Consider the following 23,056-nt stretch of genomic DNA (forward strand, 5'->3'; position numbering starts at 1 on the left):
AAATATAAAGTTTGATGCTTTAAAGCAATTACAGCCTATGGGCCAAAATTAGCCTGCTGACTGTTTTTGTAAATAAAGTTTATTCAAAATACAGCCACACACTTTCATTTACATATTGTCTATGGTTGCTTTCATGAATCTACAGAGTTGTTGCTGCTGCTGCTGCTAAGTCGCTTCAGTCATATCTGACCCTGTGGGACCCCATAAACAGCAGCCCACCAGGCTCCCATGTCCCTGGGATTCTCCAGGCAAGAACACTGGAGTGGGTTGCCATTTCTTTTTCTAATGCATGAAAGTGAAAAGTGAAAGTGAAGTTGCTCAGTCGCGTCCGACTCTTCAAGACCTCATGATTGCAGCCTACCAGGCTCCTCTGTCCATGGGATTTTCCAGGCAAGAGTACTGGAGTGGGGTGCCATTGCCTTCTCCGCCACAGAGTTGAGTAGTTGCAATTGAGTTTGTAGGATCGTCCCCTCCACCAACTGAAAATATTTACTATCTGGCTCTTTATTAAAAAGTTTGCCAGCCCTCACTGAAAAGAGAAAATAGAAGGTGGTGTTAGTTCTATATTCAGTCTTTTTCAAAATCATATTTCAGTGAATTTTGCTAGTTTACACTTGAAATGATGCGATTAATTATATTTTGTTTGCATTAGCCATCTCTGTGTATTCTGCACGTTTTCCTTTCTCTCTCTTTTTTTTCATTCTTTGACCACACCGCAGCACACAGGATCTTAATTTCCTGACCAAGGATTGAACCCAGACCCCATGCATCCTCTGCCGTGGAAGTGTAGAGTTTTAACCACTGGACCACCAGGGAAATTCCTCCTTCCTCTTTTCTCAAAGAGCTCTCCCCTTCTTCTGTCAACTAGAAAAAAAAAAAAGCACAACCTAGGAATTCCCCAGCAGTCCAGTGGTTAAGTCCAATGTTAACAAATGTACAACATAAAAGTTGCAAGTTAAGATTTACTTGGAGACTTTACTGGGGACGATAGCCGGGGAGGCAGCCTCTCATATAGCTCTGAAGAATTGCTCCAAGGAAATCAGGGAGGAGCCAGGATATATTTGAGTTTTGCTGGAAAAAAAAAAAACGTGGTCAAATATCAAAAGGTTACTGCTAATCACAGAAACAGACATCTTGAGTTAATGATTTTAGTGGTTTTTTATGTCTGGGAAGATACAGGAGTCTGGGCTCATTGAAAATTTTCCTTAGATATGCATCTTAACGGTCTGGGGCCAGTATTCAGAACACAGAATGTTTCCTGTCTGTCTCTATTCTGAATTCCCCTAAGGACACACTGATGTGGGGAGTGGGGATTGGTGGCTGCACTGGCTGATGGCTTGATGGCAGTATTCTTTGTTTATCGGAATGGCAGGCAACATTATCTTGCCATATTCCCATAATACACCTCCCTCCTAAATATGAAAGGTACATAGAAACCATTTTTTTTTTCAAATTAATATTTCTGGTTATAAATGGCAGGTTGAACACATCCATTTATCTCTCATCTCCCTAACATCCTCTTATGATGGAAGTCAAAGAATCTGAAAATTCTAAGCTCATGAAGAAAAATTTTCAAAAAACACCAGTAAACAAAAAATAGTTAAGAAAGTAGAGAATATGTACAGTGGATGAAGTGCTGACAAATATCATCACCTGTTAGCCAAGAAAGCAGAACCTAAGTGCCTAGAGGAAAATGAACTTATTTAACAAGAAGAATCCAGGAACAGCCCAGAAACTGAGGCATCAGGTAGTGCTTAAAGGGGATAAGGCATTGAGCTCACAGCATAAGAACTGATTGAAAAACAGGAGCCATTAAATGAGTTTGTACTCCTGCAACAAACAGCTGAACAACTCTTGTTTAGTCCCCCAAGGAGATGGGAGGCTTATTCTCCAGGGAAATTGATCCATAGCAGCTAAGAGTGACCAGACGACTAAGCTGTCTCCAGAGTATAGTCAGCAGACACTTTCTTGTACCTGAACTGCCCCTAGTTTTTTCCCTTTACTTAGGCTGGAATCTGCTTAGTCTGAGATCCTGTTTCAATTACAGAGGACAATGCCTTAGGGCAGTTCTTAAACCTCCTGTGCTGGTGTGTTCTCAGTCTCTTGTCCGACTCTTTGAGACCCTATGGACTGTAGCCCACCAGGTTTCTCTGTCCATGAGATTCTCCAGACAAAAATACTGGAGTAGGTTGCCATGCAGTCCTCCAGGGCATCTTCCTGACCCAGGGTTCTAACCCACATGTCTTTTGTCTCCCACATTGGCAGGCAGGTTCTTTATCTGGAAGCACCACCTGGGAAGCCTTGACGAGGATCAAAATCATCTGAGAGTTTATGAAAACACTGAGCCCCACCCAGAGCCTTCAAGGGTTCTGATACGGTAGCAGGCCAGAAAATTTGCTTTTCTAACAATATTCTAGGTGATGCTAATGAACCATTACCCTAGAAATGTACCTAAGTAGAAGGAAACTGGATCCCTGAACAATCAGATGGAAGGAACAGTCTATTTACCCAAGCTTGACAGATATTCAAAAGAGAACTTTGTTCCTCAAGCCACTGAACTTTGGATCCCTATCTGGCGTTCTATCCTTATGAACAGCCACACCTCGCTTCTGGAACTGTGGCAGGCAAGCTGACACCTAGGCAAGAGACTAGAGATTTCCCTATAGAATTTGGTTGGCTGCAGAGAAACAATTTACAGATACTGCTGGAGTTACCCAATAACAAACAAAAGCAATAACACTCAGGCTTATCGCCTTATCATATGCAGTAAATCCTACATGTCAATAAGCCTTGCCCATGCACAGGGCATGAAATTAAGACACTTGCTCCTTGGAAGAAAAGCTATGACAAACCTAGACAGAGTATGAAAAAGCAGAGACATCACTTTGCTGACAAACGTCCACATAGTCAAAGTTACGGTTTTCCCAATAGTCATGTACAGATGTGAGTGAAAGTGAAGTCGCTCAGTCGTGTCCGACTCTTTGCGACCCCATGGATTGTAGCCTACCAGGTTCCACCATCCATGGGGTTTTCCAGGCAAGAATACTGGAGTGGGCTGCCATTTCCTTCTCCAGGAGAGCTTCCCGATCCAGGGATTGAACCGGGTCTCCCACATGGTAGGCATTGTAGGCAGACACTTTACCATCTGAGCCACCAGGGAAGATCCTACAGATGTGAGAAGTGGACCCAAAAGAAGGCTGAGGACCAAAGAATTGATGCTTTCAAACTGTGGTGCTGGAGAAGACTCTTGAGAGTCCCTTGATTGCAAGGAGATAAAACCAGTCAATCCAAAAGGAAATCAATCCTGAATATTCATTGGAAGGACTGATGCTGAAGCTGAAGCTCCAATACTTTGGCCATCTGATGCAAAGAGGTGACTCACTGGAAAAGACCCAGATGCTGGGAAAGATTGAGCACAGGAGGAGAAGGGGACAACAGAGGATGAGATGGTTGGATGACAGCAACTGACTCAATGGACATGAGTTTGAGCAAACTGAGAGATGATGAAGGACAGGGAAGCCTGGCATGCTGCAGTCCCTGGGGTCACAAAGAGCCGGACACAACTTAGTGACTGAATAACAACAACAACGTGCACAGGGACCTAGCCAGCTTTTTGTGCCTACCAGACACAGGAAGAAAGTATCTAACATGAAAGAAAATGACTGAAAATGAAAACAGGGGGAAAAACAGGACTAAGACGAGAGACAATGCAAGGAACAGAAGTTTGCTTTTTTTTAATTACCATTAATCAGAGTTTAGAGTCAATACTGTATCCTTTAAAAAGAATTAGATGTTTTGGCTTCCCTAGTGGCTTAGTCGGAGAAGGCGATGGCACCCCACTACAGTACTTTTGCCTGGAAAATCCCATGGACGGCGGAGTCTGGTGGGCTGCAGTCCATGGGGTCGCTAGAAGTCGGACACAACTCAGCGATTTCCCTTTCACTTTTCACTTTCACGCATTGAAGAAGGAAATGGCAACCCACTCCAGTGTTCTTGCCTGGAGAATCCCAGGGACGGGGGAGCCTGGTGGGCTTCCGTCTATGGGGTCGCACAGAGTCGGACACGACTGAAGTGACTTAGTAGCAGCAGCAGCAATGGCTCAGTGAAAAAGAATCAGCCTGCCAATACAAGAGACATGGGTTCAATTCCTGGTGGAAGAAGATCTCGCCTGCCATGGAGTAACTAAGCCCACCCAGTGTGCCACAACTACTGAGCCTCTGCTCTAGAGCCAGGAAACCAAAACTACTGAGTCCAGGTGTTGCAACTACTGAAACCTGAGCCCTAGAGCCTCTGCTCAGCAACTAGAGAAGCCACTACAATGAGAAGCCCGTGCGCTGTGACTACAGTAGTCCACGCTCACCACAACTAGAGAAAATCCTCTGCAGGAAGGAAGACCCAGCACAGCCAAATAGATACATAAAATTATATAGAAAAAGAATTGGATGCTTCCCTACAGGAAAAAAAACCCACAGGGAACAGTCGCCTCCTGGTGGTTGAGTGAGGTAACACACCATTCCTGGCTTGGGTCCAGCCAGCCAGGGACTTCACAGAGTGTGACCATGTCTCCATGGTCTTGTCTATGCAGAAGAAACTAAGGACCTAACCAAAGTCTCCCCACTGACTGAGCCGTCTGAGCTACCCCTCCCCCTGTATGGAACAGAAAGTCAGCCAAGCCCCTCCTGTTTTGGTATTTCAGAGCCATAAAAATGGTGAAGGGGAAAAAAAAAAAGAATTAAATGCTTTAAAAAAAATTATAATCTGAAAGAATGTGTTCTTAGAAATTTAAAATAACTGAAGTAAAAATTAAAGCAAAAGAATGAAAAACAAATATAAAACATGAAAAATAAATAAGCAAAAAGGTAAACAATAGAGACTCAGTTAAGGAAATGAAACATCCCTCTACTGAGGGCTCCAAAAACAGAAGATGAGGGGTGGAAATTACCAAAGAAACAGTAAAAGAAAATTTCCCCAAGTTGAAGGATAGGAATTTCTAGATTGAAAGAGACCATCAAGCACCCCACACATGATTGAAAAAGAGACCTATTTAAGAGGGAGGAAACATATGTATACCTATGGCTGATTCAAGCTGATGTTTGGCAGAAACATCAGTATTGCCAAACACAATACTGTAAAGCAATTATCTTTCAATTAAAAATAAATAAATTTTAAAAATAAAGAATTTTAAAAAGAGACCCATTTAAAGGCATGTTGTCATGAAATTAGTACTTCAAAAAAATCTTCTGGAACTTTTGTTTCCAAAGAGGAAACATATCACATACAAAAGAACGAGAAAAAATGGCATTGGCTTCACACACACACACACACACACAAATTGAAATCCAGAATCGGTAAAGACATGCCTTCAAAAAATTCTGGAAAAATGATCTCCAACTTAGAATTCTATACTCAGCGAAACTGTTAATCATGAATAAAGACAAAAAAAAAACCCAAAAAACCCACGCACAAAAAAAATGAATAAAGACAATTTTTTGTGGCATGCAGGATCTTAGTTCCCTGACCAAGGAACCAAGGATCAAACCCATGCTCCCTGCAGTGGAAGTGCACAGTCCTAACTACTGGACCGCCAGGGAATTCTGGTAAAGACATCTTCAAACCTGAAGGGTTTCAAAATTTACCTCCTGTGCCTGCCTTCTCTTCCTACAGGGAGAGTGAAACCAAATGATAAAGTAAACAAAGGAGAAGAAAAACACAGGATCCAGTAAGCAGGGTCCAGTCTACATGACACACAAAGGGAGTTCCCAGGATGAAGTAAAGGGAAATGCCTGCATGATCCACCACGGCTGTGGGGCGGCCCGAGAACAAGCAACCCGGAGCAAACAGGAGACACGGGCCTTGGGGGCATGACTCCTAGAGAAAACGGACCTGATAAATCATCTGTGGAAGACTATTCCCCTTCTGGGCTTCCCTGGTGGCTCAGATGGTAAAGAATTTGCCCGCAATGTGGGAGACCCAGGTTCGACCTCGGTGGGGAAGATCCCCTGGAGAAGGGAATGGCTACCCACTACTCCAGTATTCTTGCCTGAAGAATCCTAAGGACAGAGAATCCTGGCAGGCTACAGTCCACAGGATTGCAAAGAGTTGGACACAACTGAGCAACTTACATCCCCCTTCTGCCAAATATTTTGGCTTTTTCCATGATACCCCTCCTTTCAGTGCCCACTCCTGAGATTATAGACCCCTGCCCCCTGGGATGGCGAGCCTGGCCAAAGAACCTACTTGACCCAACATATCGCGAGTAAACGTGATGAGTTACGTGAGTGGAAACTTTAAGAGCCAGTGTGTGCTGTCCCACCAACCAGCTCTGTTCCAAAAAGAGGCTACTCTTCACTCAGTCCCAGAGCAGAGACAGCATGCAGCCAAACTCAGACATACTTCTATCATGAGAAAAATCAAACAAAACAACTTCTCTCTTGTAAATCTCTGGAATTTGTGGGTAATTTGTTACCACAGCCTGACCTATGTTCTGACTGATATATCATCTGATATGTTTGACCATGTGGAAAAATGTAAGAATGTGGGAAGACTTAGTGAGAGGTACCTGGAAAATTAAGCGATTACATTCATTTATTTTAAAAATATTTATTAGCTCCTAGCATGTGTCAGGAATTTTTTCCTAAGGTACTAAGAATATGAAAAACAAGAAGGTTAAAGAGACAAATTTTTTTTGGCAATGTCACACAGCATATGCTCAGCAGTGAAAGTGCAGAGTCCTAACCACTGGGCTGCCAGGGAATTCCCAAGTGAAAGTCGCTCAGTCGTGCTTGACTCTGCGACCCCATGGACTATACAGTCCATAGAATTCTCCAGGCCAGAATACTGGAGTGGGTAGCTTTTCCCTTCTACAGGGTATCTTCCCAACCCAGGGATCAAACGCAGGTCTCGCACATCAGAGGCAGATTCTTTACCAGTTGAGCCACAAGGGAAGCCCAAGGAGGTGATTATTAGTAATTATTAATTTCAAAAAATGCTTATAGGAAAGAGAAAAAAATCATAACATACTTCTTGCCTCATCAGAGAATAATGTTCACATAGTTACCATATAAGAATTGATGAGAATAAAGGGAGGGTAAGCAGTGAGGTATGGAAGTAGTAATCTAAATCCTAATACACCATAATTGGATAATATCTAAAACTGATAAATCAAAAAATAAGTTATAAACATATTATGAAAAAAATAACACAAACTAAGTTAATAAGTTCGGGAAGGTTGCAGAATACAAGATCAATACATAAAACTCAAGTGTATTTGTATACACCAATAAGTAATGTGAAATTGAAGAAAGTATTAATAAAATAACAATTTCATATGAAACAGCATCAAAAAGAATAAAATATTTAGGATTAAATTTGATAAAGGAAGTAAAGACATATATCCTATGTTTAGAATTGGAAGACTTAGAGATCAAGCCAGTCAATCCTAAAGGAAATCAGCCTTAAATATTCACTGGAAGGACTGGTGAAAGCTCCAATAGTTTGGTTACCTGATGTGAAGAGCTGACTCATTAAAAAGACACTAATGCTGGGGAAAATTAAGGGCAGGAGAAGTGGGTGACTGAGAATAAGACGACTGCATGGCATCACCGACTCAATGGACATGAGTTTGAGCAAACTCAGGGAGACAGTGAAGGACAGGGAAGCCTGGCGTGCTGCAGTCCATGGGGTCACAAAAAGCGGGACACGACTTAGCGACTGAAGAACAACAATTGTAAAAATGCTGTTATAAATATGTTGTTTACATCTTTGTTGTAAAGATGGCAATACCACCCAAATTAATTTACAGACTCGATATAATCCCTATCACAATCCAGGCTGGCTTCTTTGCAGGAAATGACAATCTTAAAATTCATGTGGAAATTCAAGGGATCCCAAAGAACCAAATGGTCTTGAAAAAGAACAAAGCAGGAGACCACACATTTCTTGATTTGAAAACTGACTACAAAGCTATAGAGTCAAAACAGTGTTACTGGCATAATGATACTTAAGAGATGTAACTCAATGGAATAGACTTGAGAGGCCAGAAATAAATCCACACATGCATGGTCAATTAATTTTCATCAAGGGTGTCAAAATCATTCAATGGGGAAAGAACTGTCACTTCAACAACTGTGTTGGGGCCACATGAATGTGCACAAGTGAAAGAATGAACCTGAATGTCTACCTCACACGTACAAAATTAATATTGGGATGGCCAAAAATTCACAGAAGAAAGCATAGATGTAAATCTTTGTGTCCTTGTATCAGACAACTGATTTATAAATATGATGCCAAAACCAGAAGCAAAAGAAAAGAGAAAATAATAGGACTTCACCAAAATTAGAAACTTCTGTGCATGAAAGTGTCAAGAAAGTAAAAAGACAACATACAAAGTGAGAGAAAATATCTGCAAGTCATATATCTAATGGGGTAGTATCCAGAATGGGAGAAGGCAATGGCACCCCACTCCTGTATCTTGCCTGGAAAAATCCCATGGACGGAGGAGCCTGGTGGGCTGCAGTCCATAGGGTCGCCAAGAGTCGGACACGAGTGAGTGACTTCACTTTCACTTTTCACTTTCATGCATTGGAGAAGGAAATGGCAACCCACTCCAGTGTTCTTGCCTGGAGGATCCCAGGGACGGGGGAGCCTGGTGGGCTGCCGTCTATGGGGTCGCACAGAGTCGGACACGACTGAAGCGACTTAGCAGCAGCAGCAGCAGTATCCAGAATACATAAAGAGTTCTCACAACTCAACATCAAAATGATAAATAACTCAATTAAAACATAGGGCAATGGAGAGACTGTTAACACGGGGTTTCTTTTTGAGGTGATAAAAAAGTTCTGTGTTAGATGGTGGTGATGGTGGCACCAAATACTGAAAACCACTGACTTGTACACTTTTAAAAAGGTGAGTGTTACAATGTGTAAATTATACCTTAATTTTTGTAAACATTGAGAGAAAATATCAGTAGACACAGCTAACAGAGATGACAGTGGTAACTTCTAGAGAGCTCTACCTTCTCTACAAACAGAGTGAACTGATAACTACTGCTTTTTCTTGCATCTCTTAGTATGTCTGGCATTCAATGCTATAAATATTTATTACTTTGATTTTTAAAAACTTATTTTAAAAACCACTGCATCTCAAAAAAAAAAAAAAATCACTGCATCTCAACCCCATTCAAGGTCTCAGTGGAGTCTGAGAATGGAATGAAAATACATCATTAATGAATTATGCAATCCTCTTCAAAAAACATGACTTTTTACTTTTGGATAGGAAGGGAGTGGAATCTTGCCTGAACTCTATTTTCTTGAATTAAGACAAAGGAAAGCTTTGGGGAAAGGATGGCACAGAAATAGAGGTGGCATTAGTTAACTTTAAGTCAATGAAAATCTAAAATCAAGGGGAAATTTAAATGAGTCAAGAGCTTCTTATTTATAAAATTGATTTAAATGGTTATGCTTGAAAATGAGCTTGGAAAAAGGGAGCCACTGGACTTTCCTGGTGGTCCAGGAATTAAGAATCCACCTTCCAATGCCAGGAGAATGGGTTGGATACCTTCTCTGGGAGGATTTCACATGCTGTGGCGCAATAAAACTCGTTAGCCACAACTACTGAGCCCGCAGTCTGAAATAAGAGAAGCTACCGCAACAAAGAGTAACCCCTACTCACCACAACTAGAGAAAGGCCGAGAGAAGCAGCAAAGAAGCAGTGGAACCAAAAACAAACAAATAAATACATTTTTTAAAGGGAGCCATTAAGTTATAAAATACCTTCAATTTCCAAATGGAGATAAGAATAAAGCTATCAGAAATAAAGTACTTACCAAGCACTCTAGATCAATGTGACTCAAACTAATGGCTTGTATAAAATACAATAAAAATGAATAACTAGAAAAATGAAATTAAGGAATGAATACATACAAGCTACAAAGCCAAATTTTCTTTATTAGATTTAACAGACACTGGGCTTCCTCGGTGGTTCCGTGGTAAAGAATCCACCTGCAATGCAGGAGACACAGGAGACGAGAGTGCCATCCCTGGGTCGGGAAGATCCCCTGGAGGAGGGCATGGCAACCCACTCCTGTGTTCTTGCCTGGAGAAGCCCATGGACAGAGGAGACTGGCACGCTACAGTCCATAGCATTGCCAAGCATGGGACACGACTGAGGTGACTGCGCATACGCGCCTATATACATTAGAGAGTGGGCCCAGGCTATATGTGTGTACTTACATAGCAAAGGGTAGAAAATATCTAGGGACTTCCCTGGTAGTCCAGTGGTTAGAATGCCTCACTTCTACTGCAGAGAACACGGGTTCCAATCCTGGTCAGGGAACTAAGATTCCATAATTTGCATAGTGCAACCAAAAAAAAAAAAGATAGGGGCTAGACTTTATACTCATTAACCTTAAGGGAAAGGTTAAGAAAAGAAAGAGAAAGGTTAAGAAAAAGAGAAAGAAAAGGTTAGGAAAGAAAAGGGACATAAAGGGGGAAATTTTTACCTTAGTTCATTCATACATTCACTCATGATTTATTTGAAAATCATGTACAAAGGACCAATTATGTTCCAGGTGGGAAGAAAACAATGACAGATAATAAGCAAGTAGACAAAGAACTTGAAAAGAAAGGAAAGAAAATAGGAATTCGGCAGGGAGAAGGGAGAGAGGGAAGGTGTAGGGAAGGGGAATGAAAGCAAATTCCAGCACAGCTGATAGACTATTTTGTCCTGTCTCTTAGACAGTGGGTGCTAAATGGCTTCAGTTGTGTCCGACTCTGACTCTGTGAACCCGTAGCCAGCCAGGCTCCTCTGTCCATGAGATTCTCCAGGCAAGAATACTGGAGTGGGTAGCGAATCCCTTCTCCAGGGGACCTTCCTGACTCAGGGATAGAACCCGGGTCTCCTGTACTGCAGGGGGATTCTTTACCATCTGAGGCTCTAGGGAAGCCTAGTATACAGAAGTGAAGGAATACCTGCCCCCACCCTCCAGGAGGTGGAAGAGACAAGGAAGCATTCTTGTCTGGGGCTTCCAGAGTAGAATGGTCCTGCTGTCATCTTGGTTTTGGACTTCTGACTTCAGAACTGTGAGATAATAAATTTCTGTTGTTTTAAGTCACCAAGTCTGTGATAATTTGTTACAATAGCCACAGGAAATTAATACACCATGATTACAGTAAAGTTAAAATACCAAAACTTAGAATACTGTAAAATTGAATGAGAATTATTTAAAGCATCTTAATTGAGGAAGGAGCAGGTTAAATTCTTATTGACTGGCATTTATAGACAATTTACTATTTAAGCACTTTAATGTAATAGCTCATTTAAGTGTTACAACAATGCTCTGAAGTCATTACTATCCCTTCTTAGTATTTGGAAACAAAAAACCCCAGGTACAGAGGTTTAAATAACTTGGCTGATGTCACCCAGCCATGAAAGGGCCAATAAATTGTTGTTGCTGTTGTTGTTCAGTCACTAAGTTGTGTCTGACTCTTTGCAACTCCATGGAATGTAGCCCCCAGGCTCCTGTATCCATGGGATTCTCCAAGAATACTGGGATGGGTTGCCATTTCTTCCTCCTTGGGATCTTCCCAACCCAGGGACAGAACCATGTCTCCCGCATCTCCTGCGTTGGTAGGCAGATTCTCTGTCCATTAGAATTCCCCAACCTCATTCTTGTTGTGTTGGGAAACTCCTCCCCAACTGCATGTGGTCCTGATGTAGCTGTAAACTCAGTCCCACAGGGAAAACCATGAGACTCATACCTGCCAAAGTTCCCGGTACCCTCAGGCTCAGTGATGACTGAGGGGTGTTGCAGACATAGGATAAAAAAAAGTTTAAGGAGAGTCCACTCTAAGACAGCTTTACCAATACTGGAAAGAGACACTAGTTTTCTTGGAGGTGCGAGGCTGGAAAGTATAGCTGTCAGTGATCCTCTTCCTCACCATTTGGGGAGAATTTGTAGAATAAAGCTAAGTAGAGCTGGGAGAGGGAGACAGAGCCCTGACTACCTCCTGTGAGTCCTGTTTCCAGCTTTTCTGAAGCTAGTGCCACTTTTGACTCTGGTTTTATCAATCCACTAATCTCTTTTAGCTAAAGCTAGTTTTGCTTGAAAACAAAAATAGCCCTAATACAAAGCCCAGGTTCAGCTTGAAATACGGAGAAATGGGAAGGATGTTTATGAACATTAAAAATAATCTGAACACTTCTTGGCCTTTTGGCTAAGATGAAGTGTAAACATAATCTGATTTCTTTCTGATGACTGGAGAGTTTGTCACTGGTCTTAAAACAATTCTCTCCACTAAAATCCCGTATTTATTTTAAACAGGAAGTACGCATGTGTGCTCAGTCATGTCCAACGCTTTACGATCCCATGGACTGTAGCCCACCAGGCTGTCCATGGAATTTTCCAGGCAACTGGAGTGGGTTGCCATTTCCTACTCTCGGGCATCTTTCCAACCCAGGGATCAAACCTGCATCTCCTGCCTCAGCAGGGGATTCTTTACCACCTCGTCACCTGGGAAGCCCAACAGGAAGTGTTTTCCTCTTAATATTTGGTTAGCAGTTTATATATCTTCCTCTGTTTCTGCAATAGAATTACAGTTTGTACATTTTGTTGTTGTTCCCTTGCTGTGTTATTCTCCCAGACAAGTATTTACACTCCTGATACTAAATTACAGCAAAATTTGTCTTCCGTCCTCCTGGAAAAGAAAGAGAAATAACATTGCTCGTAACCTAAGAAACTTGGAAGTGAGTTAAACCAGTCATCCTGAAACCTGGCTGTGCCTCAGATTCATCTAGGAGAGCTTTATTCCCCTAAAGTATGAATTCTGGCTCCATTCCAAATCTCACTGGAAGAAGATTGAGTTGAATTGATTTAACACTCAGCAATGCTATATGGGCTTCCCTGGTGGCTCAGACGGTAAAGAAACCGCCTGCAATGCAGGAGATCCAGGTTCAATCTCTGGGTTTGGAGGATACCCTGGAGAAGGAAATGGCAACCAACTCCAGTGTTCTTGCCTGGAGAATTCCATGGACAGAGGAGCCTGACGGGCTACCATCCATGTGGTCAGAGTCGGACACAATTGAGCAAATAAGCACACGCACTGCTCTAGTGAATGAAGTTATAGTTCTTTCTTAAAGAAACAAAGATATAAAACACGATCTCTTCTGTCACTGGCCAGCATCCATGAGCTCATGAGAATCTGTTCAGCTTTGTGACTAGAAGAAAGACCATGGAAGACTGAGCAACAGATGTTAATTCCAGCAACATGGAAATGAGAATACACAGATACAGTCCTAGAAATATTCTAGAGCTTTGTTCTGTGATGCAGTTGAGTTGCCTGGAAAGAGTTTAGTCCTTTTTGATACTTGCCTTTGGGTTTTTTGTGGTGGGAGCAGAGTTGGGAATCCATTTTTCCTTACTACTTAGGCAATGTTCTCCTGAATATTTCATGCTATGTCCCAGATATTACAGGGTTCCCCTCTCTGGCTGGGGAGAATACAAACTCTTCTCGGCCCTTTGGCGTCTCTTAGGGTTGCCCTTTTTCGGCGCAGTTCTTTTCTCAGACTCAGATGTGGTTTTCTCACAGGCTGAGGACTTGCTGGCTGCCACCTGCAACCTGGAACTCGCTGTTCCACGCTGGAACTCTCTGCACATTGCTCCTGTTTCTCAGCGCTTGAACCTGACAATGCTAGTTATGCTGGGCCCCCCTTGCCTTCCAGCTTTGTCTCCTCACAGAGGAGGTGATGGGGCTCCACCGAGCTCCCCTGCCCACAAGGCAGCCTGGAAGACCCTCTCCAGGCAGGAAGCTGTGCTACATGTAGGGTTCACCACAGCTGCTTCCTTTCTCTCAGGAGCACTGTCCTTCCTTGGCTGATAGCCCACGTTTGGGAAACTGTTACTTCATACATTTCAAACCCATGGTGGCTCAGTGGTAAAGACCCTGCCTGCCGATACAGGAGACATAAGAGACGTGGGTTCAATCCCTGTGTCAGAAAGATCCCCTGCAGGAGGGCACAGCAACCCACTCCAGTATTCTTGTCTGGAGAATCCCATGGACTGAGGATCCTGGCAAGCTACAGTCCATGGGATCACAAAAGAGTCAGACAAGACTGAAGAGACTTAGCACACACGCATTTAGTTCTCTCCATTCTTTTCTGTTCTTTACTTTCTTTAAATTGGTCCTGCTTTCTTTCTGATAGAAACAGAGAGTAGAAAATGAGTGGTTACTAGGGGCTGGAGGTGGGGGAAATGGGGAGATGTTGATCAAAGAGTGCAAACTTCCAGTAAGATGAATAAATTGTTGTTGTTATTGTTCAGTCGCTCAATTGTGTTCAACTCTTTGTGACCCCATGAATTGCTGCCCACCAGGCTTCCCTGTCCATCACTAACTCCCAGAGTTTGCTCAAACTCATGTCCATTGAGTCAGTGATGCCATCCAGCAACCTCATCCTCTGTTGCCCCCTTCTCCTCCTGCCTTCAATCTTTCCCAGCATCAGGGTCTTTTCCAGTGAGTTGGCTCTTCACATCAGGTAGCTAAACTACTGGAGCTTCAGCTTCAGCATCAGTTCTTCCAAGTGATATTCAGGGTTGATTTCCTTTAGGATTTACTGGTTTGATCTCCTTGCTGTCCAAGGGACTCTCAAGAGTCTTTTCCAGCACCACAGAAAAAGTTCTGAGGGCCTAATATACAGTGAGGTAGGAGGAGAAGGGGACGACAGAGGATGAGATGGTTGGATCGCATCACTGACTCAATGAACATGAGTTTGAGCAAACTCTGGGAGATGGTGAAGGACAGGGAAGCCTGGCGTGCTGCAGTTCACAGGGTCTCAAAGAGTCGGACACGACTGAGCAACTGTACAACATTGTAATAATACCGTATAATAGGGAATTCCCGGGTGGCCTAGTGTTCAGAATTCCAGGTTTTCAGTGCTGTGGCCTAGGTTCAGTCCCTGGTTGGGGAACTAAGATTCCATAAGCTGTGTGTTGAGGCTAAAAGAAAACCAAAACCAAAAACAAAAACCCCAAAACATATTATAAACTTAAAAGTTGCTAAGAAAGTACATCTTAAATGTGTTCATTACAAAAAAGAAATGGTAGCTATGTAAGGTGATGGAAGTATTAACTGACCACACTGAAGTAATAATTTCACAATATGTAAATATATAAAATCACCATATTGCATATTTATTTATTTGGCCACACCGTGCGGCAGGCAGGGTCTCAGTTCGTTGACCAGAGATCAGAGCCAGACCCCCTGCAGTGGAAGTGAGGAGTCTTAAGCACTGGGCCACCAGGAAGTCCACACTGTACACTTGAAATTAATACAGTTGTATGTCAATTACATCACAAACGCTGGGAAAACTTAAATTTAAAAAATATGTAATTCTTTCTTTCCATTTCTGCAGCACATTTCAGGAAGGTTCTGCTGTACCTTAGACTTACACATGGGAAAGCATTTTAGCTCTTTTTTTTTTGGCCAGGCCCTGAGGCGAAAGTACCCAGTCCTAACCACTGGGTCGCCAGGGAATTCCCAGCATTTTCGCTCTTTATTGGGAGGGTCAGGCCACCTCTACAGGCTCTAAAATTTCACAGAGGTCAAGGGAGCCAAAATATTTGGAGTTACCCACCCAGATGTCTCCATCCCAAGTGTCAAAGTCTCAAACTATTCCAGCTGGGGCTTTGACCCTGGCATAGGAAACCTCTCTCAGCTGAGCATTCAAATATCCTTGAAACTGAAGGCTATTTTACTTTTGAACTTTGGTCTCCAGCTTTTCCTTCTCTCCCACTGCAGGAAATAAGATCGTCCTTGGCAGTTAACAAAGAGGCCCTCTGGTGTTCAGACACATTTTTCCATTGTGCGTTAACTGCCCTCAATTTTGCATTATCTTTCTATTAGGGGTGCTACAAACCGAACTGTGTTCCCCTTCTCACCCAATCCCCAATTCATATGTTAAAGTCCTAAATCCCAAAGTGCTAGTGTTGGGTACAGAAATAATTAGGTTTTGGAGGCTTCCGAGGAGGCTCAGGCGTAAAGAATATGCCTGATGCAGAAAGGCAGATTTGACCCCTGGGTTGGGAAGATCCCCTGGAGAAGGGAATGGCTACCCACTCCAGTGTTCTTGCCTAGCCGTGGACTGGACAGAGGACCCTGGTGGGCTATCATCCATGGGATCGCAACAACGAAGAGAACAGTGTGTCACTTCTTATGTCTCTCTGTGAGTGCAGGAAGAGGTCACGGGGGCAGAGATGGCAGCTGCCTATCAGAAAAGGCTTCAGATACTTTGCCAACACCTTGATCTTGGAGTTCCCGGCCTCCAACACTGTGAGAAATCATTTCCTGTTGTTTCGGCCACTCATCAATGGGATTTAGCTATAGGGGCCCAAACAGGCCATCAGTGGTCAACAAAATTAAGAAGCCAGCCAATTCCATTGTTCTCTCATAGTTTCCAAAGGCACGAACCACTGTACTGTCCAAGACGGCCTCCAATGGAACGTTATTCCCAGGCATCACCTGTCAGGCTGACAGTGAGCGATGAGGTCTCAAAACTCTGTCTTATCATCTTTTCGACAACACCCAGTGCGAACTGTGCTGATTCGGGTTGTTGAGGAAGCGGACACTGATTTAGGAGCATGGGAGGTTTGTCATGTAGTTTGTGGAAGACAAAAGTCGGATGAGGCTGGGAAAACCAAACTACGATGCAAATATGAAACCTGTGACGGGAACAAGGGGAGATAGCAAATTTGGGTATGGAGAGATGCAGATGCAGATCTCCCCTAAAGGGAAGATCTAGAGCAAGTATTACCTGTTTGGAGAAGGTCCCACATTGGGCTGAAGGGGCCAGGCCCCCACAAGCTTAGTTATTGGCTGGGAGATAGTTGGGAAAGGGGCTTCCCAGTTGACACTAGTGGTAAAGAACCCGTTTGCCAATGCAGGAGATGTAAGAGACAAGGGTTCGATCCTTGGGTGGGGAAGATCCCCTGGAGGAGAGCATGGCAACCCACTCCAGTATTCCTGCCTGAAATTCATAGGGTTGCAAAGAGTCAGACATGACTGAAGTGATTTAGCATGCATGTACGCTTCAAAAAAGGCTGACTTTGGTTCTAAAACCAAGGCAGATTATCCCTGAAGGGCTTCAGTTAGGGGTAGGTACCAGCTAAGTACACTGTCTGCAGCTGACCAGCAAGTTACTTCAGGAAGGGAGATGGGAGCGGTGCGCCCTCACTGACACCATCACTGTTTGGTCACTCTGAGATATTTTTAGAGTGAAAATGTACATTTCAGCAGATTAAAAATTACATAACAATACATAGAATTTACTTATTCAAATAGAAACCAAAGGAATGACCATTTGGAACCAGCAGAAGCTCACCAAAAACAAGTTGCACCAGAAAATCAGCATCTCCTTTCTTTGATAAAACTATACAGAAATATGGCCTGAGAGGTGATAGTTTAATGTGTGACGGAAAAGCATTAGTAGGTTAAATAACACACTGGGCTACAGATACTGTAGCCTGCTGTCCTTTGCTTGTTTTAAACATGGGAAAGATGTAGAACAGAGGCTCTGAGGTGATATTGAAAAGGAAGGAGAGAGAATATGGTACAAGATGGGAAAAAAGCAAACAAAAAAACACAAGGCTCAACAAACAAACAAAAAAACACACAGCAGGACTAAAGGTGAAAAGACACGAATAAGTAACACACTTTGTTGTTGTTGTTTAGTTGCTAAGTCGTGTCCGACTCTTTTTGACCCCATGGGCTGCAGACCACCCAGCTCCTCTGTCCATGGGATTTTCCAGGCAAGAAAACTGGAGTGCATCTTCCCAACCCAGAGATCGAACCTGCGTCTCTTGCATTGGCAGGTGGATTCTTAATCGCTGTGCTACCAGGGAAGCCCAATCAAGGTGGAAGCTTCCTCAAATAAGTAATGAACTTTACTGGGGACAAAACAATACAATTAAGGGGGAAAAAAAACCCTACACAGATATAAGCAACATGAAAAATACAGCTTCACCAATCAAAATCAAGTGTGATGTGGCTGCTGGAAAAAGTGAATTCAACCACAGGTATTATTAAAAGGAGTGTCTAAACCAGTGCTTCTCTAACTTGTTCTAAACAGCAAACCCTTTCTCCTAATGCAAACATATACAGACCATCAATGTGAAACATACTCAAATATTTCCCTGAGGTAATTCCAAGGAATTCCTAGAGCTGTGAGAAACAGCTTGAAAAATCTTTGACCTAAACCGGAGAGTAAATTCCATTCTCTTATTTGAAGTAGTGAGATCAATTCTGGTTGTTATTGTTGTTTAGTTGCTGAGTTGTGTCTGACTCTTTCGCGACCCCATGGACTGTAGCCCACCAGACTCCTCTGTCCATTGCATTCTCCAGGCAAGAATATTGGAATGAGTTGCCATTTCCTCCTCTGGTGGCAGGGAGTGGTGTCAGATTCAGATTTAAATTCCAGCTCCATCACTTTTAAGCTGTGATTTTTGAGCAAGTTGATGACAGTTAAATTTGTTCATGTTCTCATACCTATTTCAGACCATTTTCATTCTTAGTTTTTTATTACTGAAAGCTTACTAATTCTGTTTAATTGAGGTAAGGTGTTCAATAAACTACAAATATTTAAAATGTACAATGTAATGAGTTTATAAATAGGCGTATATACATATATATACACACACACGTATATGCACACCTGTGAAATCAAGATAAGAAAAAGAACATATCCATCACCTCCATAAGTTTATTCACACCTCTTCTCACCACTCTATATTCTCCAGGTATCTATAGGTATCAAACAGGTATCTGATTTCTTTTTTGTCCGCATGTTATGCAGGATCTTTGTTCCCCAACCAGGGCTTGAACCCATGCTTCCTGAAGTGGAAGCACACAGTCCTCATCACTGAACTGCCCCAGAAATCCCTGGTTTATTTTTTTTTAATTGAAGTTTAGCTGATTTACCAACAGCATGTAAGTTTCAGGTATACAAAACAATAATTCAGTTTTTAAAGCTCATACTCCATTTATAGTTATTAAAAATACTGGCTATATTCCCTGTGCTATACAATTCGTAGCTTATTTTATACATAGTAGTTTGCATCTCTTAATCCCCTATCCACATCTTGTCCCCCTTCCTCTTCCGTCTCCCCACTGGTAATGGAGTTTGTTCTCTGTATCTGCGAGTCCACTCCTTTCTGTTATATTCATTACTTTATGTCATTCTTTGGATTCTACATACGACAACACACAGCACCTGTCTTCCTTTGACCCATTTCACTACGCATAAACCCTTCAAGTCAATCCATGTTGTAAATGGCAAATTTCCATCTTTTTATGGCAGAATGGCATCTCATTGTGTGTAATACATGTGTACATATATATGTCTATATATACATACACCACATCTTCTTTATCCATGCATCATCCCACCCCCAACTCCTTTCCCCTTTGGTAATCCTAGGTTTGTTTTCTAGGTCTGTCTGTGCCGCTGCTGCTAAGTCGCTTCAGTTGTGTCTGACCGTGCGACCCCACAGACGGCACCCCCCCTCAGGCTCCCCCGTCCCTGGGATTCTCCAGGCAAGAGTACTGGAGTGGATTGCCATTGCCTTCTCTGTGTCTGAGTGAGTCTGTTTCTATTTTGAAAATAAGTCCATTTGTATCATATTTTAAATACAAGTGCCATCATATGATAGTTGTCTCTGACTTATATTGAAAAGCAGAGACATTACTTTGCCAACAAAGGTCCGTCTAGTCAAGGCTATGGTTTTTCCTGTGGTCATGTATGGATGTGAGAGTTGGACTGCGAAGAATGCTGAGCGCCGAAGAATTGATGCTTTTGAACTGTGGTGTTGGAGAAGACTCTTGAGAATCCCTTGGACTGCAAGGAGATCCAACCAGTCCATTCTGAAGGAGATCAGCCCTGGGATTTCTTTGGAAGCAATGATGCTAAAGCTGAAACTCCAGTACTTTGGCCACCTCATGCGAAGAGTTGACTCATTGGCAAAGACTCTGATGCTGGGAGGGATTGGGGGCAGGAGAAGGGGAGGACAGAGGATGAGATGGCTGGATGGCATCACTGTCTCGATGGACGTGAGTCTCAGTGAACTCCGGGAGTTGGTGATGGACAGGGAGGCCTGGCGTGCTGCGATTCATGGGGTCGCAAAGAGTCGGACACGACTGAGCGACTGAACTGACTGACTGACTGGCTTACTATGATAATCCCTAGGTCCATCCATGTTGCTGCTAATGGCATTATTACATTCTTTTTTATGGTTAACACCCTATTGTGTGTGTGTATACACACATATATATATGTATGTATATATATCGGAGAAGGTGATGGCAACCCACTCCAGTACTCTTGCCTGGAAAGTCCCTGGTAGGCTGCTGTCCATGCACTGGAGAAGGAAATGGCAACCCACTCCAGTGTTCTTGCGTGGAGAACCCCAGGGACGGGGGAGCCTGGTGGGCTGCCATCTACGGGGTCGCAGTCAGACATGACTGAAGCGACTTAGCAGCAGCAGCATGTATCCCTATGTGTGTATATATATATACATCACATCATCTCTATCAGTCCATGAACACCTAGGTTGCTTCCATGTCTTGGCCACTGCAAACAGTGCTGCTATGAACACTGGGATGCATATTATCCCATCGAATTAGAGTTTTCTCTGGATACATGCCCTGGATCGTATGGCAGTTCTAAATTTCTAAGGATCCACCACACAGTTCTCCAAAGTGGCTGTACCAATTCACATTCCTATCAACAGTGTAGGAGGATTCCATTTTCTCCACACCCTCTCCAGCCTTTACTTGTAGACTTTCTGATGGCCATTCTGACTACGGTGGGGTGATCAATCTTGAGTTTTGATTTTCATCTCTCTGATAATAAGCAACATTGAGCATCTTTTTTTAATCAATTGCTTTTGATGATTTGTGTCATAGTTAAGAAGTCTTTGCCAAATTCAAGATCTCAGATTTTCTCAGTTTCTTAAAGAAATTTCAGTTTTTACTCTTAATTTAGGTGTATGATTCATTTGGGATTAATGTTTGTATATGGTGTGAGGTAGGATTCTTCAAATGCACTAGTACCACGTGTTGAATAGAATAACCTTCCCCCCTAGAAGTACCATGGCATTTCTTTTGAAAATTACCTTTGGACTCTCTGTTGTGTTCCATTGATGTATATATTTATGCCAATGCTTTATAATCAATTCACATCAGGGTCATCTGCCGTCTGCGTTACAATTAAGCCTCTTGTTGTAACTCTTCCAACCCATGGCCAAGGTAACTTTTCTGAAGTGCAAATCTGATTCTGTCAGTCACTACTGCCCATAAGATAAAATCAAAACTCTATAACCTGGTCTTTCATGTTCTAGCTTTAGTTTTATCTTGTATTTTCCCTCATTCAAATTTCACGCTGCACAGTTCCCTCTCACCCTTGGTTTTTATATTTGCTGTATGCTTTATCTCAGATGCAAATACTCTTCAGCTCCCCTGGAATTCTTTCCAGACTCCCTTAGCTTTGATTATTCCTTTTAAAAAAAATTATTTTGGGGGAGTATAGTTGGACTTACAGTGTCATATTAGTTTCTGACGTTTCACAGCAAAGTGAATCAATTATACACATGTATCTACTCTTTCAGAGTCTTTCCTGTGTACGTCATTCGAGTAGCGTCCCTGTGTTACACAGTAGTTCTTGTCGTTCAGTTGCTAAGTCGTGTCCGACTCTTTGCGACCCCATGGACTGCAGCATGCCAGGCTTCCCTGTCCATCACCAACTCCTGGAGCTTGTTCAAACTCATGTCCATTGAGTCGGTGATGCCACCCAACCATCTCATCCTCTGTCACCCCCTTCTCCTCCTGCCTTCAATCTTTCCTGGCATTAGGGTCTTTTCCAGTGAGTCGGTTCTTTGCATCAAGTGGCCACAGTATTGGAGATTCAGCAACAGTCCTTCCAATGAATATTCAGGATTGATTTCCTTTAGGAGGGACTGGTTGAGTAGGTTATTAGTTATCTATTTTATGATTGGGCCTGCTTTGATGCTCACTCTGCATCCTATTATTACCCTATGACATCCCTGTCCTCCCCTCCCTGCCAGATCATAACCTCCTGGGGACCCAGCACAGACTCGGTATTTGAATGTGTAAAAAGTTAAACAAGACAGGTTCTTGTTCTTGAGAAGCTAGCAACATGGGGTGGCGTGCAGAGCAGTAAACCATATCAGATAGTGTCACTCCCCACCCCCCCCACTTTAAATGCTTTCTAGGTCTATTTTTTCTGCTTTTTTACCCTGGTATCTTGTTTCCAGGTAATCTTTGTGTACAGATCACTGAATTGAAATGAATCACTCAAGTTATACAGGAATAACTTGAGGCTTTCTTCAGAGAGAAACTTCCAATTGCTTTTGATCTCCTCGGGAGGACACAGCCAGTCAGGGACTTCATCTTAATATACATCCAGTCTGACATTCCCCAAACCACTCCAGGGTGCAAGTTTGAATCAGGGCTGTTTTCCCAAGTGATCCTTCCTCTGGGAGTGGAGTTCTACTGGGCTCTGGCTTTATGTTAGTTTTGATGGGTGGGATGTTGGCAGAGTAGCTTAGACCCATTTGGGGATGTTCTGGACTTTGCTAGGCAAACATCCCTATGATGTTGCCCAAACAGGGGCTCAGTTTCCTAATTTCCTCCTAACTGGCAAATGCCCTGAGAACAATGGCAACTTTGCCTGCTAGGCCCATGGAAGCCATGAAAAATCAATTTTAGTCTTACCCTGATTCATGAAGTCCTACATCATTTGGCTTTTGGCTTCTGCTCCCGTCTCTAAACCAGCCACACCATCCTTTGGGTTGACTTTCAGACAAGTCCTGTCCTAGAGCTTCTGTACTTGAAACCTTTGTACTTGCCTAGAATTCATCCATAAAGTTTGTATTTTTCAAGCCATGACATAACTTGTTCCTCTGATTGTCAGAAACTACCATTTATCTGTGGGCCCAGATGGCTCAGTGGTAAAGAATCAGTGTGCCGATGCAGGTTTGACCCCTGGGTCAGAAAGA

The 23,056-nt window shown here is 42.8% G+C and overlaps 1 protein-coding gene across 7 annotated transcripts in view; it reads right to left on the reverse strand.

The window, feature by feature from the left end:
* Positions 1 to 243: 243 nt before the first annotated feature.
* UBE2W (ubiquitin conjugating enzyme E2 W) overlaps positions 244 to 23,056 on the reverse strand; it is a 119,429-nt gene continuing 96,616 nt past the window's right edge. For 3 of the 7 annotated variants that reach the window (XM_059893338.1, XM_025001726.2, XM_059893339.1), the window contains one exon: positions 244 to 529. In XM_059893338.1, coding sequence (XP_059749321.1) covers positions 345 to 529 — 185 coding nt within the window. In that variant the 3' untranslated portion in view covers positions 244 to 344. Of the gene's footprint in view, positions 530 to 960; positions 1,072 to 23,056 lie in introns of those variants that run through there. The other 4 variants (XM_025001723.2, XM_025001725.2, XM_059893335.1 and 1 more) reach the window with 4 other exon arrangements.

Source organism: Bos taurus, chromosome 14 (genome assembly GCF_002263795.3).
Source record: "Bos taurus isolate L1 Dominette 01449 registration number 42190680 breed Hereford chromosome 14, ARS-UCD2.0, whole genome shotgun sequence".
NCBI lineage: Eukaryota > Metazoa > Chordata > Mammalia > Artiodactyla > Bovidae > Bos > Bos taurus.